Genomic DNA, 26,178 nt, shown 5'->3' with positions numbered 1-26,178 from the left:
GTATGTATATGTATGTATCTTACAGTCTGACAGTATAATTTTTTGGAGCGATTTATTTGAACAGGCCCGCAATCAGTTGATAATCCCCTTCCTTTTCTTTCCCCTTCTTGGCCTTTCCAGCACCATTCAGGCCAGAAGCTTGAGGGAGAACGCTTGGCCGCTCTTGCCTCTGCTCCTTTGGGCAGGTACTGACAGCTTCGCCCTCCACGGCCCTTCTGCGGTGTTTTTGTTTTCCCTTCGCCCCCCAAAAATATTTGAACCAAAAAGCCTCTTTTTTTTTTTCCTCCACCCACAGCAAACTGAAAGGGCTAGTGAACCGTGATTCAACAGAGCGAGGGCGCCTCTTTTCTTCCTTAGCATTAATTAACTCAAGTTCGTTAGGACGTTGGGTCTGTCGCCCACAGTTTTCTCTTGTGTGTGCTGAATCGGGTCATAGAGGGAGACTTCCCATGCAAACAGTTTGTGTTGGAGCTGGAGGACACAGAGGGGGAGAGAGGGTAAGAAAGAAAGGGAGCCAGTGAGGGACGGATTGTGGCCGAGGGGTGGGCATGGTCCTAAGCTCTGGGCACCCTGGTGCCAGCCTCTGAAGGGGCTAGACACCGGGGGGATAAGGATTCTCGGGTTTCCTTGGCAATGATCCTGATAATAAAATAGTTGGGGAGAACAATACATTTTGAGGGATTGAAAAATGTCTTCCTTCCAACTCCTAAAACTGTACATTTGGGGGAAGCCGCTTGCTTGGACAGGGCCCATCCAGCTCCCCTGAGCCCTCGAGCAGTGAAAACCTCGGGCTCTTCCCATCCTGGCCACCAGCTCTCTGCCCCAGGCTCTGGGCACTGCCTGTTGCCACAGCAACTGCAAGAAAGAGGTTCTCTCTGGGTCTAGGGGAGTGCAGACCAGGCAGAGGGCACCCGGAGCTCAGAGAAACTCTCCTCTTGCCCTGGCCCTTCTCTCCTGTGGCAGGGGGAATAGACCTGGCAAAGCAAGGGGGTGTCAAAACATCCTGACGGAACTCTTGGAGCTCATGAAGAGGACTTGGGAAGGCCACAGGAATTGTCTCCAAAGTGCAGGGCGAGTGGTGGGGAGAGGGGAGAGGACCATCTTCCCTGGAGGATCCCCAAGCATTTTCTGGGGTCAGTAGTTGGCAGCCGGGCCTTGGGCGAGAGTTTTCAACATTTTGTTGTTTGCTCTGGCCTCCTCTCTTGCCCTCCAGATATTTTCTCAATGCGCTGGGCACAGACCTCATCTTCACCTGCTAGTCTCCCCTTACCATGCTTTTTGTCAGTTTTTCTTTAGAGAAAGTTGTGAAGTTGGCTTGTGGGGTTCTTCCTTCTTCCCGGACCCTTGACCACGATGGAGTGACACTTTCCAGACCGACCTGGTGGGTGAGGCTCAGGCTTCGCACTGCCCTTGCCCCTTGAAGCCCTTGACTGTCATCTGTCCTGTGCGTTGGTTCATTCTGACCTTCGGAGGGTCCCGTCCTCACAGAGCTCCCTGAATGGACGACCGGGCTCTGACTTTCCCGGCTTTTACTTCTATTTGGTGACACAAGAAAGTTTCAAGCAAAATAGTGAATTAAAGACTAGGGTTTTGTTTCCCATACTCTGTAGAGGATGAAAGTAAACAATTTCCAGTTGCACTAGAGAGAATAGATCGTCTTCCCCCAATACCTCTATTCCTGCCCGATTTTATTCAGTGCCAGGAGGGAGAGGGGAGATGTGCCTGGAGCAGGGTAGTGTTCGGAGCCAGAATGAGGCTGCCTGTTGGCCCGATCCCAGGCCACCGCTCCCGGTTTGTAGTCAGGAGGAGAAAAGGAAGGGAAGGGGGTGGGTGTTGGTTTATAGGAGTGTGCAGCCTGGTTCTGAGGCAGGCCTCATCCTAGACCCAGCAAGGGGTGCAGGGCAAATCCATTCAGCAAGCTGAGGATGCTAGAAAACCCCCGTCCGGTCCGCCATTCCTGGGCAGAGAAAAACAGGCCCAAGTCAGCCAAAAACCCGCTTTGTCCAAATTCTCCGAGCCTCCTCGCAATGTGCATATTCTGGTTTCCATGCTTGGCGGTTCCAGACTCTTGGATGATTTTACTGTGGCTGCAGAGCCCCTTCCTGCCTGCCCGCCCCCACCACCACCCAGAGAGGGGAGGCCCCACCCACCTCTCAGATAAGCAGCCGGCCCCTTCCTTTTGCTGCCTACGGGTTCTCTTTCCATTTCTGTCCGGGAGTCGGGCCACTGCTTTCTTGTATCCCTTCTTCTTTGGGACAAGATGGAAGATCTCAGGGGTACGAAGTTGGCTTCTTTTCGGTTCAGGCCAACGCTGAATTATAAAATCCCGGGAATTGGACAGGCTAATCAGGGCTCTATTTGTGGCCTTTTAAAATTTCCTGCATCTTTTTTCACCCAGGCTGCAGATATGCAGTAGTAAAATGGATCCTGATATATCTGGTAATTCCTATGTAGGTTTTTGTCAGTTATTTGCACTGTGTACAGTTATCCAAATTAACACGGACATATATAAAACTAGCATGTGTCCAGGGTCTGAAAGAATAAATCTGAGCCTTAAAGCAAGCAGGATGTGGACAAATAGGATTTTTTTTTTTTTAAAGATAAAGTGACCTCCAAATAGTGGCCCTGTTTTTAAAGATATAACTTCTTGTGCGTCTAGATGTTTTACTATTGGCAGGTATAGGCCAGTTGCAAAACCCGTCTCAGGCTGGGAAAATTATTTTGTTTCCTTGAATATTTTTGAATACTGTATATATGAGTGAGATTCTGTACACATTTCCCTGTTTTCCCTTAAATAATCCAGAAGGCCTCATTTCTTTTGTGGATTTTTGGAAAATGACACATTTAACTTTCTCAAGCTAGAAGCAGTCACTTTAGCTAGTTTTTCTTTTCTTTTCTTCCCCTTCTGCTTCTCTTTCTCATTCTTCTTCTTCTTCCCCCTGTCCTAGAGTCCTTATCTTTTCTCCTTGCTCATTTTCCCTTTTCAGCTGCGTCTTCTTTCCCTCCATCTCTGTCCTCTCTCTTTGCAGTTTTGGGCCCAGCTTGTCTTGCTCTCTCAGGATTGGGCTTCCTTCTCTCCTTCTTTCCCCCTCCGCCTGTTCCTCCTCTTCCTACGGCCTGCTCATTCTTTTTCTTTTGGAGGCACATTTTTCCTAGTGATGGCTGAAACCAGCATGGGTATTTCAGAAATGTTTCAGTGAAAACTGTTGTTGTTTTAAAAAAAAATCAAATTCTATATACGTGACAGTAATGAGAGAGGTCTTTCTCTCACAAAGGCAGAAAAATTCCTCTCCACAAACTACAAGCCCATGTGAATTTTAAAAGTCAAATCTCTGGCTTCTGGGATTTTTCTGTTAAATGAGGGAAAATACCTTTCCCCTCGAATTTCCCTGCTTTTCCTTAATTTTTCCTCTTTGTTGTCTTTAATTTTCTTTTTTGCTCACTACTGTCACCAGCATCACTGGCCTCCTTACCCCTCCGTTTTTTTCTCTCATTCCCTTTCTCCCCTCCCCTCTCCTTCTCCTCCAAGGCTTGCCTGTCCCCTTGCTCCCTCCATCCCCTGAGCCCTTACATTTTCAGGTGGCTCAGCCCTGGAGAAGCCTTGAATCCTCAGAGGTTTTTTTTTTTTTGCCTTGGCTCTGATCGGGGTGCAGGGTGCAGAGTATCTGAGTTCCTAGCCAAGACCGAGACTGGGACAGGTAATCTTCCAACAGGAGCCTCTACTCTCTTAACAAAAGGGGGACAGTCCCCTTTTGTAAGGGGTTTCTGAGGGGCGTGTCCAGGACCGAAAGCCGCCATCAGTGGCATTCAGGAGGAGGGGGCTGTAGGGGTCGGGTTCGCCAAGTGTTTCTATTGGAACCTGAGCGATTCTTCTCTGTGTGCCCCACAGGAGGGAGAGAGACCCAGTCATTAGAAATACCCTGGCTGCTCACCCAGGCAGGCCCCCCCCCCCCCAGAGCCAGATGCCTCTGTGGGAGCAGGGTGAGGGGAGAGTGCTGCCTGGGAATCCTCTCAGCCCACCTTCAAGGTTACAGGCCACTGGCAGGTGAAGGACAATTGATGATTGTTCTCCTTCCCTGTTCCTCCCCTGGGAAGTGCCTGTTGCTCTTCCTGTTAAGGGAGAATTGAGGGGGTGCAGTGGGTCCCTGTGGCTCCATGGAGACACTCCATTGGTCCTCCTGGGCCACTTTTATGTGCAGTCTCTCCACCACTCCATCGACCTTTGACCTCTCCCTTCATCCAGGAGTGAATCATGGATCTTGTCCTGTTTCCCTAACTTACAAGTGGATCCTTGCATCCACCATCTCCCTTGCCACCTACCCAGTTGCACCACCGGATTCAGAATCGACCCATGTTTAGCACCCGGCATGGTGGTCTGTGAGATGGAACATGGTAGAATTCTCTCGGAGGCTCACACTGGCCGTTTTCTGTTTGGTGTCTAATATTTAGTATGAATCAAAATACCAGAAAAACACACCCCCATGCCAAATATAAACTCACTTGTAGTTTCTACCATCTCATCTTTATTACATTTTTTTGTTTGTTTCGTCTCATCTTTAGAAAGTAACATTGCTTCTCTCAAGGTGGAGAGAGACAGGGTTTGGTACCTTATGTTACTCAGCTAATATCCTTGACTAATTGGACCCAAGCTGGTTATTAACGTGATGTTAATTATTGAACACCACCCTAAGAGGCCTGTCTTGCAGTGACACCTGCCTCTTGCTCTCTCGCCTCTAACTGTTTCTCTCGGCCAGTCAGGCCAGTCAGGGCCTGGACTGGGGTCCCAGGTGCTGAGCGGCACTGTTCCTGTTGTCTGGGTCCAGCGCCAGCCCAGGGCTGCATGTTTTGTTTGGTCACACCCGGGGCCCTCTTCCTCGAACCTTTCCGCTGAGCGTAAAGGCCACCGAGCACAGGGTTTCAGATGGGGAAGAAAGGGGCGAGAGTGAGCAGTGACCTTTCTGTTGCCAGCTGAGGGCTGAGCCCCACCTGGGGAGAGGGCAGCTGTAGGGACTGGGTTCTGAGTAGGACCAGTCTCTCCCTGTCTGTGTTCATGTCCTCCTCTGCTCTTCCATTTCTTTAATAACTGTCCCCTCCTTACTGCTTCTCAAAGGCCTAAAGCATGGCTGCTCAAGGGCCCCTACCGGAGAGGACCCAGTGGAGGCTTCCACACTCCTGGCTTCTCTCCCCCATGTTCACCTTTCCTGTCTGGGTGGAAGGTCCAGAGCAGGGGTTCCCCTGGGGAGCTCTTCCTGGTGACTCGGTTTCCCCAAGGTTGTCTCACGTTTCCTGATAGAGCTCTTTCCTGCTTTCTGTTTCCTTTATTAGCTCTCTTCCTTTCCTTTAGGGCTCTTATTTCACGCTCTTGCACCTTCCTCCATATGGTTTGGGCCCTTTAGTCTGAATTGAACGGGGCACAGGTAGGTGAGTGTTCCCTCTCCTCCAACCAAGAAACACTAAACACAGACCAAGTGGAGAGGGCAGAGCTGGAGAAAGCAAAGAATCAAGAGTTCAGGAGGTGGTGGTGGTGGTGGTGGTGGTGGTGGTGGTCGTGCACAGGCAGGACCCTGTGTTTGGAAGTAGTGTCCATCTCCGTGCCTTTGTCACTTCCTCCCGGGGTTGGCTGTTGTGTTTGTGGCTGCGTGTAGTGCTTGTCAGTGGAGTGCTGTGACAGGAGGCTATTTTAATAAACTGTTGCAGTTTCTCGAGCAGAGCTGCATTGCGTTGGCATCCCTCTTCACTGCTAATGGAGCGTGCGTGGCTGGGTGTGGGCCGCCGCCGAGGGAGGCACTGAGCTCGCTGGGGGCTGGGGAGAGGGAGGCTGTGAGGTGCTGGGGGGGCCTGCCTCCCTCGTCTGGGAGTGCTCCTGTGAGCAGCAGCCAGACCGGGGGAAAGGGTGGCTACACCCTGGGCGCCAGGTCCCTGCCCTGGAAGTGCTGCTGGCATCGACACTTTCCGAGCTCTCTTTCTTCTTCTCTTTCTATTCATAGCACGGCAGGCAGGCTTGTGTGTATGGCCAGGGAGGAAAACTTCCACTCGCCCCTGTGCGTCCCATAAACAAAAAAAGAAATAGAACCAGAAAAAGAGTGTGCGGGCCTTAGAGAAAGAGACTGAAACCAAAACACAGAGAAGAAGGCGCAGCTGCTTTCCCCAAGGCCTTCTGGGGCTCCCTCCCGCCCGACAGCCTGCCCGGAGTCAGGCCTTTATTTATTTATTTTTCTGGCTTAAAAAAAAAAAAATTCTGTGTCTTCCTCAGCCCCAGTCCCCCTCACCCCCTTCAGATTTGCTGGGTGGCCGCTGCCAAATGGACCCGAGTGGGAGCCTGGAATGAAAAATTCATAACTGCTGGACTTTGCTTGTTCATTAGACGTGAACTTGTCGATTGGGCAAATTGTTTTTGGTCTCCAACTGCCGGGGGCTCTCCCCACCCTCTCGGCTTGCCCGGTTCCCTCCTCCCCTTGGACGCAGCCATTGGCTGCTCGAGGATGTCTCATTGCCAAATAGGTGGATCCTTCTCTCTCTCCCTCCCCCCTTCCTCCCCCCCCCCTTTTTTTTACTGGCTTTGGCACAAGCAAATGGATGGGGATTGAGCATGAAAGGGGAGAGAGAGAGGGAGTTTGAGAGAGAGAAAAGAAGCAAAAAAAAAAAAAAAATCCAAAACCCAACCAGAGCACATACATACACACACAAACACACACACAACACACACACACACAGCCCCATCCCATCCACGTCCTCTCTCTCTCTCTCTGCCTCTCTCTCTCTCTCCTTCCCTCCCTCCCTCCCTTGCTCCCTCCCTCTTTTGCACGCTTCTGCCAGCGACGATCTGCAGCCGGTCCGAACTCGTCCTCTTCCCCGGGAATCTGCGAGCTCCCCCTTTGCCTGCGATCAGGCTCAGAGGCGGAGGGAGGCAGCTCGAAGTTTATACCCCTGTGCCGCTGCCAAAGCCGAAAGCCTTTTTCTTCAGCTGCCGCTTTTCCCCCTCCTGGTTTTTGTTTTTGTTTTTGTTTTGCACAGGGGTGGGGTAGGGCGTGTTGTGTGTTGGGGGGGCGGGTGGGAGGTAGGTTTTGACTTTTAAATTTTGCATATTTTTATTTTATTTATTTATTTATTTATTTATTTTTAACTGGAAGGTGATGCACAGGGGGTGAAACTGAAAAAAATTTTTTTTGTTGGCTTTTGTTTACCTGGCGTGTGTGGTAACCAACTCGCTCCCTCTCTCTGCTTGCTATCCCTGACCTTTCTTTCTTTTTGCTCCTTTAAAAAAAATATTAATTTCCCCCTTCTGTGCAGTGGAGCATGGGTGGGGGGGAGGAGGGGGAAGGGTTTGAGAATCCACCCAAGCCCGGCCCCTATTCCCCAGAACACCAATAATAACCCCCTTTAAAACATTTACCTTCCTCCCCTGCTCCTCCCCCTCCCCCCTCCCCCCACCCGCCCCCAACTCACAACTCTGTTGAGTCCAGAAGCTCAGAATCGGGCGTTGGGCTTTGCCGGGTGCTTCAGATCAATGGTAATTATTTAATTTTTTCCAGTTTTATTTTTGTAAACAGAAATCAATTATTATTTAAACTTCAAACAAGCAAACAAGCAAAAAAAAAAAAAAGAAGAAGAAAGAAAAAAAACCAAAAACCGAGAGCCCGGCCCTCTGTCACCTGACTGAGTGGGAAGGAGGGTGAAGGGGTCAGTGGGGATGGGGCGCAGGATGCCCCGTGTAGCTTTTAACCCTAATGTGGTTGATTGATACCACCACCTTATTTGTGTTAACAAGAAGCGTTTTCTTCCTTATTACTGAGATTAACATTAGTATTGGTGTTGATAACAAAGCTGAAATCACATATTTAGGGTTTAGATCTGATTTTTAAAATGCTGGGGTGGATGTTCCAATCGGAGCAGGAGAAAAGAGAATGAAAACAGCCTGGGGAGGGGGAAGCCAAAGCCGTTTCCTCGCTCGCTGGCTCGTGGATGTCATGTTCTCTCTTCTTGGGGGTGGCCAAAAACCTACCGGTGTCCGGGCGTGAGGTGGCCCCCGCATGCCCTGCGTGTGCGTCCACGGGCATTTGTGCAGACTGGACACTGTGCTGGGGCGAGCTGAGACGAGTTCGAGGCTGCGATAGACCATGGAGATGTCATGGGCGCGACAGAGCCTGGCGGGGATACCAGCAGCGTGTGTGTGTGGACGGCAACGTTGTCTGTGCGCGCGTGTGTGTGAGTGAGTGAGAGAGAGAGAGAGAGAGAGAGAGAGAGAGAGAGAATAGGTGTGTGCTCAGGCTCTGGGTGTCTCTGTCTGGCTGCTGAGGCTGAGATGGGAGCAAGCGGCTGGCTAGGCTGGTGGCAGCTCCAGACCACACTTTCCTAGAACAATCGCAAGAGAAAATTGTTGTGCGGGGGGCGGAGGAGGAGAAGGCGATTTTTCTTGTGCCCCCCTTCTAACGCTTCTTTTCTCCTTTTCTCTTTCCCCCTCACCCCGTCTTCCCCTCCTCCTGTCTTCCCTCGCCCCGCATGCTCCCGGCTTGCCGCCTGCAGGATGAGTTCCACCCGTTCATCGAGGCGCTGCTGCCTCACGTCCGCGCCTTCTCCTACACCTGGTTCAACCTGCAGGCGCGGAAACGCAAGTACTTCAAGAAGCACGAGAAGCGGATGTCGAAGGACGAGGAGCGGGCGGTGAAGGACGAGCTGCTGGGCGAGAAGCCCGAGATCAAGCAGAAGTGGGCATCCCGGCTGCTGGCCAAGCTGCGCAAAGACATCCGGCCCGAGTTCCGAGAGGACTTTGTGCTGACCATCACGGGCAAGAAGCCCCCCTGCTGTGTGCTCTCCAACCCCGACCAGAAGGGCAAGATCCGGCGGATTGACTGCCTTCGCCAGGCCGACAAGGTGTGGCGGCTGGACCTGGTCATGGTGATTTTGTTTAAGGGGATCCCCCTGGAAAGTACTGACGGGGAGCGGCTCTACAAGTCGCCCCAGTGCTCGAACCCCGGCCTGTGCGTGCAGCCACATCACATTGGAGTCACAATCAAAGAACTGGATCTTTATCTGGCTTACTTTGTCCACACTCCGGGTAGGTTGCTCTCAATCCCCCTTTTGCCCACCCCATTTTATTTTACTGGCTGGCATTTGTTCTGTTGATTCGTCTTTCCAAACGATACATGCATAGACGCGATGGGCCTAACTGGTGCGTCCTTCCTGCTGAGGCCTGAAGCACGTTTGATGTTCCCTTTTCCCTTCTGTTTCCCTCCACTCTCTCCATTCTTCCTCCTTTGCTCATTTGCCGTGTGTTACTGATTGTCGTGCCCCTCCGTCTTTGGAGGACTCATCTTACCCAAAAGACGCTGCAGGTCGTAGGACTGGGGCCAGGATGCCCCAGAATTATCCAGGATGGTGAGAGTTTGTGATGAACACCACTACCACCAAAAAAAAAAAAAAAAAAATCCCTCCTTGCTCTGATTTAAAATGAGAAGAAGTATTGGGGGGCAGGTACTGGTTTTCCTGCAGCGTCCCCTCAAGTCCTGGGGAAACGCCAGATTTGGCACAAGCAGGGTGGGCAGCAGTTCGGTGGAGAGAGGGGCGTGTAAAACCCCCGGATATGAGACAGAATGAATAGAAAAGAGGAAAGAAGGCAGAGGTGGGCAGCTTCTGAGGCCCAGATGCCCAGGCGGGAGCTGTTTCGCCTGGGATTTGGCTGACGGAGAGGAGAAAAGTCATTCAATTTCACAGAGAGTGAAAATGAGCACGAGATTCCTCGAGCTCTTGCCCTTCACTGTCCCTTCCCCTTCGCTTTTCAGCTGAAGTGGCGAGACCCCCGGATGGATGCCCGCAGCCCCCATACCTCTGCTGGGGGGCAGAGAGGCTCTCCCCAGCATAGGCATGCCAGGGAGTGGGCATTGCTGTGGAAGGTCTTAAAGAAACAAACAAGCAATCAAAACTCTGTAAAATCTCCTTTTCCTTTTGTGTTCCAAGTAGTTCCAGCTCTCCTCTTTGCTTTTCCAATTTCACCCTGCATTTTGGGTTGTGTGGTTCAGTTCTCCTCCTCTGTTCCTTTTTTTTCCCCCCTACCCTTTCCCTTTTTATAATTTCTTTCCGCTTTTGTTTTCTTACAAATTGAAACAGAGATGGCTGGTTAATTTTTAGCCTCCACTCAGCTACGCCCAATTTACTGCCGCCTTTGAAACCTAAACGGGCGGCACTCTGTGATTAAGCAAGGCAGAAGTGTGTTTACATTATGCCCAACCAACTTGTAATGAGAGGGCTACCAAACCTTTCTCTCTCTCTGTGTTTTTTTTTTTTTCCTTTCCACCATTCCAGTATTTCCCCCCCTTTTTTCCCCCTTTCTTTCTCTCTTCATGCGAATGTAAGAGAATGTGGCTTAACTTCAACTCTAGTGAATGTTCTTTCCCGCAAATATGTGTGTGTGTGTGTGTGTGTGTGTGTGTGTGTGTGTGTGTATCTTCCTTCCTGTTCATTCACAAAAAAGAAAAGCAACTCACTTTTCTGCTGTGGTTACCCCCTTGCCTGTTTGGGATGTTGGGAGGAGAGGTATGACTTAATCCAGAAAGGAAATTTTGGGGCACTTTCAGCATTGCATCAGCAGTGGAACCTCGACTGGGATTAGCACTGAGAGTTTATGTGTTGGAGAACTCTGGGGAGGAAAAGGTGGTATTTGAGGCCTCTCTTCTAGCTCATTCTCTCATTCTGAGAGGTGGCTTTGGTAGTTGGTTGGAGGCAGTGGATTACCCCCCCCCCAACTCCTGTTGTCCCTCCCTCCATGGATCTTTCTAGGCTTGTACCTGGCCCTGTGTGACTGTCATGGCCCACTCACGAAGAATGACCAACTGCCGGTCCTCTTCCTCGTTCATCCTTTTTCTTTCTGGAAAAGAGACCAAAGCAAAAATTAAAAGTTATTCCCTGATTCTCTGTCTACTCGGCAAATCAGAGTGGGGAGGGTGTGTGCCTGGTGGTATTGGAAGTGGCTTGGGGCAGACTTGGACCCTTGAGCTTGTGTCTATCAGATAGCTCCTCCGAGAGGGGATTCCGCACCTTCCGATTTTGGAACTAGGGCCTCTAAGATGAAATTAATACTCATCTTCCTTTTGAGCCGGCTTCCTCCTACCTTGCTCTGTAGCTGGATCCCTGTAGCTGAGCTGTTTCCCTGGCTTCTCTTATTTTAGGCCAAAGTTTTGACTGCTGCCAGCATGGGGCTGAGGTAGGATGAAGTATGTGTGATGGAGACCATTTCCTGACCAGCCACCTGGGTCCTGGACTGACCAGGCAGGTGTCAGGAGAAGGGAGGCGCCCCCACTTGCCCCCTAGCCATAATGAGATGATTTGCCCAAGAATATGAGTAAATTCATGCCCCATTGCATGCAGCCATGGCCACCTCTGTCCCAGCTGAGGCCGAGTTCCTTGACAAAAGCTGAGTGGAGAACTGAGGATGTTTTCTTATAATTTGTCTATAATTCAAGTCCCTGGACTCCAGATAGTTTCAGTGAAGGTAGGATTTTTGTTGCTGAAATTGCTTTAATTCAAGGGTGCCTTACTGAAGGAGTGGGGGTGAGTTGGTGAGGCATGAGCTACCAGTGGCCCTTGGGTAAGTGGCCTCGAGATGGCGTGGAGTGGGCATGGCTTTCTCTCTAAGCCACTCCAGTTTGCTAGAAAATGTCTTCTTCTGGCTGAGCCCCCAAACAGTGTCAGTCCAATAGCACGACGTTCCTTCTCCATGTCCACGCAAAGACATACTCAGTAGGGTGCCACTTGTTCCTTCCTTCCAGTATAAACTGGGGTTGGGGGCTGGGCTGGCAAGGGCTCAGACAAGAGGTAGGTTGAATTCTAAAAGAAATGCTTTCCTTCCTTTCAAACTGGGCTGAAGAACCTGATCTGGGCTGAGCTGGTGGTGCCAGGTTTGATGACAAGCAAACTTGACATGATGGTAAGCATGGGGGCATGGCTTCGCCTCCAGGCACCATTGTCATCTGTCATCCATGGCCCTTGTAGGTGCTTTTTTTTTGTCCCACATGAAGCTTTAGGAGGTGGCATGGTTGAGAGGGACTAAAGGACGTGTGTGTGTGTGTGTGTGTGTGTGTGTGTGTGTGTGACGTCAGGAGCTCCACTCCCAGAATACGCGGTCCTAAAAGGCCACCCAGAGTGTTTTGCACCCGTCACGAGGGTGGCCTTCTTGCTGGGAAGGAATGTCGCTGTGTGTCTGTTCCATTTAGGAGGGGATGTTGAGGCAGAGCAGGGTCAGAGAGCACTGCCACGGGGAGGAGGTAGTACATTCCTGCCGATGTCCTTCCATCCAAAGGGGGTGTCCCAGGGCAGTGGCTGGAGACAGAGGGGAGCCTGGGGCCAGGAGGAAGGATGCTTGTGTGAGGAAGGATGGCTGAACTGGTCTGGAAGCACAACTAGACTATCTCCAGTGCTTCTGCGGGAGTCTGAAGGTAAACCGGCATCTTCAGACCTTCCTTAACCTAGGCCTCGGTCCTAGGAAAGAAAAACAATCTGAAAGTAATAAGATGCTCTACTGGATGGAAATGTCAGCTTCTCCCCATCAGATCCCTCCAACAGGCCCACCGTGGAGGTCCATGAAGTCCAGGTATTCTTTTCTTTATCTCCGCTTTTTCATTCCAGAGAAATTTACACATAGAAGGAACCCCCATCACCAGGGCCGACTTATGGCCAGTCTCAATTCATCCACAGCCCCCTGCTGCCCAGCTTTACACTGGGCTGTCTAGGAGAAAACCCAGGCATCATAGCTTTTCATTTGTAAATATTTCTGTACATGTCTCTAATGATAAGGACTCTTGAAAAATGTAACCGCAATATCACTGTCACACCTAAAACGATTTCTTTAGTATGGTCGAATAGCTGGTCAGTGTTCACATTTCCCTAATTACCTCCTAATTTTGTTTGTCTAGATCAGGATCCCACTCGGGTCCATGCATTGCAGTGGGTTGCTCCATCTTTGAAGTCTTATAATCTCTAGGTGGTCCTCCTCCTCCTCTTTCATCTTGGTTTCTTTCCTGGCAGTTTCTGGGTTGTTGTTGTGGAAGGAACCTGATGGTTTATCCGGTAGGGTTTCCCTGTTTGGACTCTGCAGGCTGTGTTCCCCTGCGTTCTTCAGTGTGCCGCTCTGAAAGGAGATTCCGCCTCCCTCCTCACCTCCAGGTCCGGGGATAGCTGGGCCTTCACCTGTCGCAGGAAATGGATTAGCACCTCAGGATCTGTCTAAGTGAACTTTTTCAAGTGCAAGGTTGCCCTTCTCAGTATAAGAGCTTCATGGTTTTCGCTGTCTGCTTCAGGACTTGGGGCTTTGCGGTGAGCACTGGTTTTCTGGTCCAAGGGAGGGCTCCACGTCTGCGTCCTTCCTCAGCAGTGGAAGGCATTGCTTCGCCACGTCAGTCCTGCCAGGATGTGGCTGATGCCAGTGAGGTCCCCCAAGCCTTTGCTGGATGCCTGGCCCATCTGGTGGCTCTGGGTGAGTGCACGGGGGTGGCCACAGGCATACCAGCCACCATCTCCGGAGGCCTAACTCCTCCTGAGGCCCCTGTACCACTTCACCCGTGCCTCTTTTTTCTAGGCCCAGAAATGCCACTGGTCTGCGTTTTTGAGGCAGCGCCATCTGGTGCCAGGGCTGTTGAAGACTGCAGGGCCTAGTTACCAGATTCCTAAAATTAGCAAGATATACCAATGTAGGGTTAGATGCCTTTCAGAGCAACCCAGAAGAGATGTCACTGTTGTTCGAGGGTGAGCTTTGGTCATTGTAAGAGTCTTCTGTTCAACTAATTCAGAAGTTGGTTAAAGGGATTAAACCAGCTAATATGTGAAGACACTGGCACACAGCAGAAAAGCAGTGGACGGCAGCTGCTGCAATTCCAATTGTTATGATTCCGTGAGCCCAAGGATGTCTCCCTGTCACCTTTACCTGTTGGTACTATTTCTGCCTTAAGGGATGAACTAAGTGACAGTTAATTTTTCTGTAACATAGCAGCGTTTCAAGTGCTGAAGACAGGGCTCATGGTTCCTTTCCACCCCTCTTCCCAGGAAGCTGTCCGTTCTCCAGGCCAAACGCTGCCAGGCTCTCACGCCTCCCACATTTGATACGGCTCCTTGCGCACTTGCCATTTTGGTCATCACCCTCTGGAGGCCCTCTTAAACCGGAGCGTTCTGTATTGAACAAGGAAAGTCCAAGTTTGATCCGATCCCATGGTAGCTACACGATTTGCTGGGCCTTCCAGCTACATAATTTTCAGGGCCCAGTGCAAAATGAAAGTGAGGGGTTCCTAGTTCAAAATGATGAGGAATTACAGCGAGACAACAGTTGGATCATTAAACCAAGCACAGGGTCTGTGTGACTGCCCAGGTCACATATCCGAGAGGTCTGTCCAGGCTACATTTGCTCTGTTAATGTGACGTGGGGTGCCTGGTTCTGGATGGTGTAAAAGGGTGATGTGGCTCAGGCTGGCTCTGGAGGGGGCATGACCCAAAAGAGGAGCTCAGAAATACTCAGACCCACTCCTTGGGCTGGTCTCATTCTGGGACTCCCTTGACCATCTGCTCTCATCCCCTTTGTCTGTAGCTTGTCTGTCCAGTCAGCCAGGGGTCCGCACTGGCTGTGATGTGCAGGGCATCTTGGTGGAGTGCTCACTCTCATGGTTGAGTTGGAAGCTGTAGCTCAAGGAAAAAAAGAACTACCTTTGTCTGAGCTTTGAGCTGGCAGAGTTCGGCCCATGAATAAGCTGGAGGGGACCTAGGAGCCCAAGCATGGTGACCAGCTGTGCTCCACTGCCCACCCAGAGGAAACAGGGCCACTCTGTAGCAGGAGAGCTGGGGTCCAGATGTACAGAAGGACTTCCTGAGGATTCAGTTTACTTTTTGGCACTGCCAGAGGATGGTTGAATTTCCTTTATTCATGAAATACGTACGCATTTGGTGAACCTACTGGGAGCAAGGCCCTTCTAAGAATCAGAGACTCCTACATGTGGCCTGCAGGGTTTGGGTGAAGGCCTCCTGATAAATTCTAGAAGACACCGTCCTATAGATGTGAACGAACAGTGATCCATGCAGGAGGCGAGGGAAGACCCAGCAGAGCTTCATCAGGCGCAGCTCCAGGTGGGCTGTGAAGAAGGAGGCAGGGCCCATCTCAGCCACCTTCTAGAGCTGCAGGGACCCAGGGTGCTGAGGAAGGGTAGGCCAGGGGGGTAGAAGGCTGTGCCATGGTCTCTCTCCGTTCTTGCGTCCTGCAGCAGCTGGGCAGAGAGGGTACAGCTAAACATCTCCCTTTCTGCCCTGGGAAGAAGGTGTCTCCCTCCCCACCCCTTTTTCTCTTTGCCCCGTCGGTCCCACCCCCACCCCACCCCCCTGTCTCAGGAGCTGCCACGCTTCAGTTATTTTATCCTTCAGTGTCCGATTCAGAAGTCCTTTCAAAGGCCCCAGCAGTGTCAGCGCAGTGCTCGCACAAAAGGCCTCTTTGATTTCTTGTTTGTTTTCATTTGCCAGCAGAGGGGGAGGGGGCAGGAGAGAAAGAGCTTCTGGGTTTTAAAATTTTTATTTGGGTTGCTTCATTCTCAGAGGAGTTGGCTCCCTGGAACTCTTTTCTGAGTTAGGGGCTCAGAGGCGGGAGGTAGCCTTCTGGGGAGAAGGCTGGGATGGGGTGTGGGCACTGCCTCCTGAAGCAAGAGGAGGAGGTTTGGAGGATTAGGATACAGTCATTGATTCACCTTCAGATGTTCTGTGCTAGGCCTGAGGGTAAGAAGGGTCAGGTTGGAGCCCTGCTGCTTGTGTAGAGAAAGGTCTGAAGTGCCTGACACCAAAGGACATTGTCCTGTTAGCCGCATCCCTAGCAACGGCCTGGTCACAGCTGTAGGATTTGAGCAGTCCTGAACCTTGACTTTGCCGTTTTCCCTTTATCATCCCTTTATCATCCCTTTATCATTCCCTCTTGGTTGGAGGGGAAGGGGGTGGGGGTCCTTTTAACATGCACACTCCTTGGAAATTCTTAGCACCTTGAAATACAGGCTGTGGCTCCCCACTCTCAGTCAGGGAAGTGGAAGGGTGAGAGGTCTACCCCGCAGCTGGCGTCCTGCCGGCAGTGGTACACAGGCCCGGGAGGAGACCCTGTCCTCCCAGGGCTTGCTCTCTCACCCCGCGCCTCTTGTCTCCCCGTGATGTCTGGCTTGTGAGAGGCTGCAGCATAGGTACCGCTCCCAGAGGACCCAGCCCATGGCTCACGGAGGACTTTGAGGGCAGGCCGGTCCTGCCTGAGGAGCAGGGAGCTGAGGCTGAAAGGAGATGGAGGACCACCGGTGCCTGTGGTTTGGGACTAGAGACACGGCGACCAACGCCTGTGTGGGTGCAAACTTTAAGCACACGTGGGCACGCCCTGATATACCAGTAAGAAGGGGTGCAGCCTGTTGGTCGTTGCGCCTGTGTGGAGGTCTGACTGCAGGGGCTGGGGAAGAGAGCGCCGGAAAGCGAGGCTTGGGCAGGTGGTCACGGGCGTCAGCAACAGGGAAGTGTGCCCACTGGGTGAGGGGGGCTCCGCAGGGCCTGGTTGGCAGACGGAAGGAGGAGGCTGGGGGGCTGAGAGATAGATAAATATAGCTGATGGCATTTCTCATGATAGGTTTTTCTTGGCACTGAGGGCACCATGGCAAACAGTACGACAAACGCCTGGCCCTGCAGGCCGCCGTCGCCATTTTAAGCATGTTTGAGCAGAAGAGGTGTTGGCATTAGAAAAGGGTCCCAGCAGGTGCAGGGGCTGCAGCAGGGGGGTTTGGCTGGACTGGGCCTTACCGCCCTGGGTACCTGGGTTCCTTACTTTGTCTGTATGGATATCTAATATTTGATTTTCTGGCCCTTTGGGGATTTAAAAAAATATTTTGGGGTTGCCCTTTGTGGGCCTGTCTCCCAAGTGACTTGTCCCCCCACCAGCCACCGTGGCCTGTTGGTGGTGGGGGTGTTCCGGCTCCCCTCCTCACTTTTGATGTCTTAATGATGACACGGCATGCCACTGCCCCAGGGTCAGGGACATTATTTTTTATTTTTTTCATTTTTATTGGATTATAGTTGATTTACAATGTTGTGTTAGTTTCAGGTGTACAGCAAAGTGAATCAGCTATGCATAGACATATGTCCACTCTTTTTTAGATTTTTTTCCCATATAGTTCATTACAGAGTATCGAGTAGAGTTCCCTGTGCCTCACTTGTTTTAAATTTGGGGGACATCCAATAACTTAAGAGACACTCCTTTGTCCAGATTCCAAACAATTTTCTGTTCCCGGTCGGTGGAGGAGAGGGCACACCCGTGGTCTCCATCCCTCCCTTTAATTCCATTTTTCCATTGAAGGCCCAATATGGCCGAGGCACCGTGTTAAGTCCTGTTCGTGTGTTAACCACCCAAATTCTCACATTGATTCTAGTTTTAAACCCACATTCCCGGCTCTGAGCCTGTGCACTAGGGTGACACAGACAGGGGTGTTTGTGTGTAGTGAGGAATTGGTGAACCAGACTCGAGGACCTGGGAGGCTTCCTGGAAGATGACCTGCTTGAATTGCACTTTGAAAGACAGTGAGGAATTAGTTGGTTTTTGTCAGCTGGCTGAGCCTTTTCAGCTTGCCTTGAGCTGATTCCCTCCTCACAATGGTTGAGTGATATAGGCAGGGCAGGTATCATTATCCCCACCGTACAGAGAAGGGAACCTGGTACAGAGATGTCAGGGCGCTTGGGTCACACAATCAGTTTCCTGCAGAAGGACCCCAGGTTTCAGGTCACTGAGCACCTTGGCTTCCCTCCGTGGGCCTTGCCATTCCTTGAACTTCATGGGGATTGCTGGCCTTGGTGGAGTCTCAGAGGAGAAAGCCGAGCAGGTCCCCGTGGTCTCCCTTGCTCTCTAGGAGCTGAGACAGAGCGGCTGGAGCCTAGCCTGTGATTCAGCTCAAGGGCTCCCCCAGCTGCTGAGCATGTGGGGTGGAAACAGCAGGCGGGAGCCTGGCCTGTCCTTGACACTGGTCTCCCTTCCCGCCGGCCAGCCCCCTGCCTCTGACCTGAGAGGCAGCATGCTAGCGTAGACCGGGGAAGCTCGGCTGGATGCCCCCACCCTGCTGTGGCCAGCTCAGCTTCTTGGCACCCCATCCTGGAGCATGGGGAGGGCAGGTAGAGTGTGCAGGAAGTCCAGGTGTGCGGTCATGCGGGCTCGGCTGGATCTTGGGATCCCTGATCCTTGCTCTGTCACGCCTTTTTCCTGGGAGTCTGCTTGGAATTGCAGTTTGAAATAAAAATGAATGTAATTATCCTAATTAACCAGATGATCGCTGGAAGTTTTGCAGTAATCTGCTCTTCATTGCCTTTTATGCTCCTGAATTCTCGTAGACTCTCATTCTTACCCCTTTCTTAAAGTTTGAACACTTTGGGGCTGTGTATATAAAAACTCTTCCAATATGCTGAGGGTGGCTGGGTTGTGAGAGAGGCTAGCTTACTGCTGGAGATTTTCCTGTTTCCGTGGCTAAGGAGATAGGGACTTGACCTCTTAACCATTGGAATCAGGTCCCATAGAGCAGGGTTTCCCAACCATGGCGCTATTGACTTTTGGGCCAGATCCTTCTGTGTCATGGAGACTGCCCTGTGCATTATAGGGTGGTTAGCAACATCTCTGGCCTTGACCCACTAGTTGCAACCCACCCCACCCCACCCCCGCCCCATGTGTGACAACCAAAATATTTCCATACATTTCCAAGTGTCCCTGAGGACAGAGCTGCCCCAGCTGAGACCCTCTGGCCTGTAAGAAACAGAGCAATTCAGACAGAATGTACCCCAGATTCACCTCTTGCCTCTCTTCCAGTTTAGGAACTTATTTACGTTTTCTCACATGGCAACAGAACCTCAGAGCCCTGGCTGTTCCCCTGCATGTCCTGTTCCATTTTCCCCTTTCTGGGCAGAAGGACCCTGGGCTGAAACCATCTGGGGGCTCCTCTCCCCTTGGGAATCGTGAGTCCCCCTCTGAGTCTCGCACTGAACATCCCTCTTGATGTCTTGCATGATGGTCTCTCTGTGTGCCAGGGATGCTGTTCTGGGGACTGGAACAGGGGATTTACTACTCAGCTGACCCAGGCCTATGTAGTGAGCCATTGACCGCATCAGGCCCACCCCAGACCCCAAAGAACAGCAGGCATTTGTTTCGGCAGCATGGGAAGCAGAGATCAGAAGTGTCTCCTGAGCCTCAGCACTGGTCTTTTTAAAGGAAGTTATTTGATTTTCCTTATTACGGTGGTAAAACGCACTCTTTATTAAAAATTCAAACAATAGAGAAATGTAAGAGACAGGCTCCCCAAATCACCCTCCTGCACCAGAGAGAAACTTACTTCCCAGATCCATATAGGTTCTTCTAGTTTTTTCATCAATTAACTTTGCATCAAACAACTTTTAAATACAGAGATATCTATTTTAAGAGCAGATGATATGTTTGGGCTAATTGAACTGGCTCCATTGAGTGCCATTGTGGTCTTAAGTTTTCCTGTCCCCTGCCCATTCCACCTGTGTCCCCCATCACCCCAGGTGCAGAGCCCATGTCCCTGTACTCTTTTCCCCTGAGGTGACAGTTTCTCTTTGTCCTTCCTGGGAGCAGGGTGACCAGCAGAGCATGTGCTGCTGTCTGAGCAGCCAGGATCCTGCTCTAGGGCATTCCTGCTGGCAGCGTAACCCCGATGGCAGAAATCAGGGCTCCACCAAATCTCCAGATTCCTTCTTCCTGTCTTGTCCCTGCCCCTGGCCTAAAGAGAACACTTCTGTCTGCCATATCCTTAAGCCCGACACAAAGGGCCCTACCAAAGGCGCAGCTACCACAGGGTGATGAGGGAAGGAGGAGACACTGAGAAGTGGCCTGCTTGACTGTGCTGGCTTGGCCCCAGTCCTTGCCTCCTTCCAGCTCTTTCCTGGAGGGCCACGGTGCTCCTCTGTGTGCGGCCAACCCTCTGCCAACTGGCCTGGCGTCCTGGAGGCTTTTCTAGACCCTGCAGGCTCCTTCCAGGGGTGACTGCTGCTGCTCTTTTCCTTTCTTGAAATGGAGAGTGTCCCTTAACCTTCCAGGATTTATCCCTTCACAATTCTTTGTGTCGGGCTTAAAGATAGGCAGAGGTGTTCTCTTCAGGCCAGGGTCAGGGACAAGACAGGAGGAGGGAATCTGGAGAGAGCTTTGCAGCTGGGTCTGATGGTCTAGGGGAGGCTGCAGATGACAGTGGGAGTAGGGTGACACCTGGTGACTCTTCTCAACTGGGTGGAGTGTGCAGAGACATCAGGAGACCCCTGGAGGCAGGCCTACCGAGTGCAGCCCTTGGCGAGTGTGTCCTTATTATGCCTGCAGATTATATCCCTATTAGTGCATAATTATTATGTAATGGGCGTTATTGCATAATGGCAGTTATATAACACGTGGCCCAGAAGACGGAGGGGGGGCATGTAATAAGTATATATCCTTTGGCTATAAATAGTTACCAGCCCTGCACTGAATCTGTGGTCACACCAGAGCCACCTTATAAATACCCAGCGCTGGGCTATAAATTTCTGAGCCGTGATGTAGGCAGGCGCGCGATACCTAGTTAGGGAGTGGTAGGAGGGACCCGCAGCCCCACCCAGCCACATGACGTCATTGTTTCTGTAGTAACGAGATGGCTCCCTGGGGGACCAAATGAAAGGAGGCCTTTAAAGGGAGGAGGCAAATGGATAGAAAGCTTTGGTGGGGGGGGGGAGGTTTGCCAAACCTGGGGCTGACCGAGTGGGGTCCCCTGTGCAGAGGACTCCCAGGTGTTCAACCAGTACCAGGGCAGAAAATGCCATTTCCTTTCATGTCGTCTTTAGAGGGTCTCAGGTCCTGTCCCTGTGTCCAGCAGGTCATGTGAGACTCAGCCGAGTGTCAGGGACAAAAGGGGAGTCAAATGGTGTCTCCCCATCCTTCCATCTCCCAGGTGATCTCTCCTTGGCTCTGGGGCCACTTGCTGAAGGGGAGTTGAATGTGTGCACACCGGAGCTCTGCACCCCAGTAATGTCCTCCCCAGGGTGGGGCCATTTCTCCTAGCAGACGTTTTAGGTCAATTTTGGCCTTAGTAATATAAGAAATATGTGAGCAATTCGGCTCATGGCTCAGAGAGCCTCGTGGAAGTCATGGCTGTGGGAGATGCTGCCCGGGAAGAAAGAGGAGACAAGGATAAGATTTTGGTCCCAGAAGAAGCTATAGGGTAGGATGTAATCTTTTTAGGTGTGTGAGCGGTAGTTTCATATAGGGCGGTGAAGAGCTACTGTTCACATCCCTGAGGGTAGAGGAGGAAATGTTTTTTTGTTTTTTGGCCACGTGGCATGTGGGATCTTAGGTCCCCAACCAGGGATCGAACCTGCACCCCCTGCTTTGGAAGCACGGAGTCTTAACCACTGGACTGCCAGGGAAGTCCCGAGGAAATGTGTGGGTTTTTTTGTTTCTTTTAAAAAATAAATTTATTTATTTATTTTTTGGCTGCGTTGGCTCTTCGTTGCTGCGCACGGGCTTTCTCTCTAGCTGCGGCGCGCAGGGCTACTCTTCGTTGTGGTGCGCGGGCTTCTCATTGTGGTGGCTTCTCTTGTTGCAGAGCACGGGCTCTAGGTGCTCGGGCTTCAGTAGTTGTGGCACGCGGGCTCAGCAGTTGTCGCTCGCGGGCTCTAGAGTGCAGGCTCAGTAGTTGTGGCACACGGGCTTAGTTGCTCCATGGCACGTGGGATCTTCCCAGACCAGGGCTCGAACCCGTGTCCCCCGCATTGGCAGGCGGATTCTTAACCTCTGCGCCACCAGGGAAGTCCCGGAAATGTGTTTTGATGGTAGGTAGAGGGATTAAAGTTAGTTGGGAGGGAGGGTGGGTGACCTACTTGTCCCAGTTTGCCCACGAGTCTCCTAGTTTCAGCACTGAAAGTCCCTCTTCCCAAAGAAAGCCCTTTGTCCCCTGAAAACCAGGATGGTTGGTCATCCTAGAACAGCAGTTTTTAACCAGGGGCAGTTTTGCCTCTCAGGGAACATTTGGCAATGTCCATAGACGCTTTTGGTTGTCACAACCAGGGGAGGGTGCTGTTGGCATCTAGTGAGTCAAGGCCAGTGCACAGGACATTCTCTCAAGAAGGAATCACCTGGCCCCTAATGTCACTATAGATCTTCCTCAACCTACAGTGGGGTTACATCCCGATAAACCCGTCATAAATTGAAAACACTGTTAAGTCAGAAATGCATTTAATATACTAACCCACGTCATAGCTCAGCCTAGCCTACCTTAAACGTCCTCAGAACACTTCCATTAGCCTACGGTTGGGCAAAACCATCTAACAAAGCCTATTTTATAAAAAAGTGCTGAATAGCTCACGTAATTTACAGAATATTGTACTGAAAGTGAAAAACAGAGTGACTGTATGGGTGCAGAATGGTTATAAGTGCATCGGCTGTTTACCCTCCTGATTGCCTGTCTGACTGGGAGCTGTGGATCGCTGCTGCTGCCCAGAATCACAAGGGAGTATCAGAGTATCGTACTGCATATCGCTAGCCCAGGAAAAGATTATAATTTAAAATTTGAAGTATGGTTTCTAGTGAACGCGTGTTGCTTTGCACCACGTAAAGTCAAAAATTGTGAGTCAGACCATCAAAAGTCATGGATTGTCTGTAGTGGTGAGACTGAGAAGCCCTGCCTTGGAGGTGGGTGAGCAGAACCTGTGTGTCTCTCCTTACGACGGCCATCCCTTGCCTCTGCTAGCGGAGGCCCCCAACCCCTGCCGGGCCTCCCCTCTGAATTTGTTGCAGCTCTATTTTCCATGTTTTGATTGGTTGTGAGTAGGGTTCTGGGGCTGGGAGACCTTTTTTAGGGAATCCTGGGGCTTCTGAGAGGGTCTTTTGCCCTCTCAAAGCTCAGAGTCCCTTTGCAGTTAAGACGGTGCTGAGAGTGAGCCCCACCTGGCAGTGTGGCACTGAGTGGATCCTTTGCCTGTTACTAAAAAACTAATAGTAATGAAAGAATCATGAAAGAGCGATCCCTTATTGCCTACCAAAGAGTTTCCGAGAGGCAAGACGTGCTTGCTCCCCGCCCCCCACCCCCCCGTCTTTCAGGCCAGCTCTTCCCACATAGACCTGAGCAGGCCACGGCAGCCTCTGGGTCATGGCGCCCCCTGAGTGTACCAGTCCCAGGATGAGAATTTGTTTCCACAAAAGCCCATTTCCCAGACTCAGCAACCAGGGCCAGTCTCTGCCACCCAATGAGACTTCACAAATGGAACAGATGAGGGAGCTGAATTCTATTCTGGCATGTGGAGTTTACAGAAATCTGGATTCTATCTACCTGATATCATTTATAGCAGATTACATTTTGCACGGCATACGTGAAATATAATCACAAGAGTATAGCAAACTCTTTCTTTCTCACCTTTGTTTAGTGCCTGTTTCGTTTACTACCTGGCTGCAGTTTACTTGGTCCCCTCTGGCCCCGACACCATGCATAGTGTGGCCAACTGGGTCATCGTTACTGCTGGCCTGGGACAGGGCCCACAGATGATGGCCAGGATGGTGGTGCAGTGGTCTGGTCTGCACCAGGGAGTTAGCCAGAGCAAGAGGATCAGCTGCCTCTTGTGTGTGTCAAGCCCAACTTTTGAGTTTGGACTTAGGATTGAGACAGCTAATGAGCACGGGTGGGAAAGCAGGGCCCATGGGTTTGCAGGCAAGTCCTGCCTGCTGTGCCAAGGGGAACTCTGTGGGGAACAGTGCTGGCTTCAAACACAAAGGCCATTGCTGCATGGAATAGTAATCCTCAGGGTATTGCCAACCCGAGAGATATGGCCAAATGAGAGGCCCCTGCCCCAAGGATAGGCCAGATTTCTCTCACTTATTCATGGTATTGTGGTTTATAAAGTGGGCCCAGAATACAGATCTCTGGGCATAGTTTCAAATACATGCATTTTTAAAAAAATTAAACAACACACACACACACACACACACACACACACACACCACACACACACACACACACACACACACACACACACACACACACGGTTGGTTGTAGCCGTGCTGCTACCCAGGAGTGTTCGTGGGACAGTAACGGAGGATGATGGTCCTGAAGCCACCGTCTAATATTAGATTTTGAAACTCAGAGATTCATTAATATAATTACTCAAATGCCAGCCTGGCTTGGCAAGGCCTCTTGAATTGTGTTCCTCTCCAACAAAGCACTCTGGCTGCAGGGACGCCCCTGGTGAGCCAGAGCCCTACTCCCTGGTTTATGGATGGTGGTTGAAGGCATGTGTTGGCTTCCTCAGTGCACCCTCCCTGGGAGAGGCGGGGAATTCCCACGGTGCCAGGTCCTGCCTTTATGCATCTTGTCATGAGACGGGCACCTCTGCAGAGTCTTCAGTAGAAGTGAGCAGTCAGCTGGGCAAGGCCCCCTTTGAATGCAAGCTGGACCCAGGCTTGGCTGAGGGCCGGGTAATTTTGCTCCCCTATGACACTTTGCACTTAATTTTGTAGGTTTCTTTTGCTAGGCTGGAATCTTGGAACTGGGACTATGTTTTATCTGCCTTGGCATCTGGCTCTCGCCCAGTGTATAGTTTTATACAACCCCATAAACCCATTTTGAATATTGAATTACCTTCAGATGGGAAGCAGCCGACGGCCCATCACATCCTTGAGATGATGCAAAGGCATGAAATGGCATAAAAATCAGAAATGGGGCTGCTAAACGAAAGGGGTGGAGCGGGGAAGAGTGGCTGGTGTGCCTTCTGAGTGGGCATCATGAGGAGAGAGTACGGACAGATGAGTGATGGAAGCTTCTGGAAGGCTGGAAGGAATGTGGCAGGCAAGTGGGAAGCCGTAGGTTAATTGATTGAAAGGGACTTGGTTTCTCAAATTTCTTTTTTCCCCTTTTTGAGAATGGGAATGAGGTGTCAGGAGAATGGGGAAAGAGCAGCCCTCTCCCTGGTCCCCTTGTTAGACGGGCCGCTGCTGGGCGGGTCATAGGCTCCAGCTTAGCCGGTCCCACCTTCGCCCAGGCCTTCCCTCTGTCTCCTTGTCTAGTCCTAATAGACAGAAGGGGCAAAACATACGTGACCCCCCAAACCCCCACCTCCGCCAGCCCCCAGCCCACCCGTGAAGGGAACTCCTCCCATGCCAGATCCTCCCCACCCTGCTAGCCTATCAGATGCCCTGTAGCACAGGTTGGCAGGGAGCAGCCCCGGGGCATGGAGATTGTTTGCCTTTTGCTCAGGGGTTCCCCCTCATCCCCTCCCCTTTCCCCAGAAGCCCTGGCCTGCAGGCTCCTCATGTGGCTGCGGATGCAGACACGTGGCTGGCTCTTCCTTCCCTCTCTCTCCTGGGGACCCCTGTGGCCCAGGCCTCCTGGGCTGAAGATGGCTGCCGTTCCCCAGCTGGTGTATATGCTCCCAGCTCTGGTGGCTAGATTTGGTTCTTAGCAATGAATTATTAAAGGAACACGAACAGTGCGTTTCTCATATACTCGCACACGCACAGCCACTTCTCTGAGCCGATTCTATGGTCGATTCTGCCGCTGCTGCCCTTTCACTTGCCTCAGACTTTAGAGTCGGTTCCATTAGTTTTGGAGTGAATTCCCAGCTCTCCTCCCTCCACCTTAAGAATCTCCAGTCAGGCACCTCCTCCCTGGTCCTGAACCTCTTTCCTCTGGCCCCCTGTGCCTGTCCTTGACTTTCTGGAAGATCTGCTTTCCCTTCCAAAGTTCTACTTGTCAGTGGAGGGGTGGCCTGGTGCCCCAGTAGTCTTAGGAGTGTGGTGTGCAGGAGTGTTGCAGTGTGACAGGGGTTTGGGGGTGTTGCCCTCTTTCCTGCTCTGTGTCCTTTGACCTGGAGTCCGCCTGAGCATGAAAGTTCCTGAGGCGGAGGCCTGCCTGGCTCAAGCGAACACGAATGTGGCTGGACCCGCAGGGCTGTGGTTTGCCATCACCTCATTATGCTCTGCTACGATTTGGGGAGAGAATCACGTACGTACGGTCTCTCATCCATCCACTGTTTTAAGAAAGGCATTTTTCTGGTTATAAGACTAGTGCCCATTCCATCATAAAAATACCAAATAAGCACAAAGTCTAGATAAATGAAAATGATCAAAATTCTACCACTTAACCACTAATAGCCTTTTGTTGCATTTTTTATACCTATTCATGCACATATTTTATT

At 51.3% G+C, this 26,178-nt stretch overlaps 1 protein-coding gene across 9 annotated transcripts in view; it reads left to right on the top strand.

The window, feature by feature from the left end:
• Positions 1 to 26,178, top strand: part of NFIX (nuclear factor I X) — a 98,447-nt gene that overhangs the window by 19,632 nt on the left and 52,637 nt on the right. For 3 of the 9 annotated variants that reach the window (XM_033401270.2, XM_049708291.1, XM_033401273.2), the window contains one exon: positions 8,524 to 9,055. In XM_033401270.2, coding sequence (XP_033257161.1) covers positions 8,524 to 9,055 — 532 coding nt within the window. The other 6 variants (XM_049708292.1, XM_033401272.2, XM_049708290.1 and 3 more) reach the window with 6 other exon arrangements.

The sequence above is a fragment of the Orcinus orca genome, chromosome 3 (genome assembly GCF_937001465.1).
Source record: "Orcinus orca chromosome 3, mOrcOrc1.1, whole genome shotgun sequence".
Lineage (NCBI taxonomy): Eukaryota > Metazoa > Chordata > Mammalia > Artiodactyla > Delphinidae > Orcinus > Orcinus orca.
The sequence above is the reverse complement of the archived record's forward strand: the minus strand, read 5'-3'. Positions and strand labels throughout refer to the sequence as shown.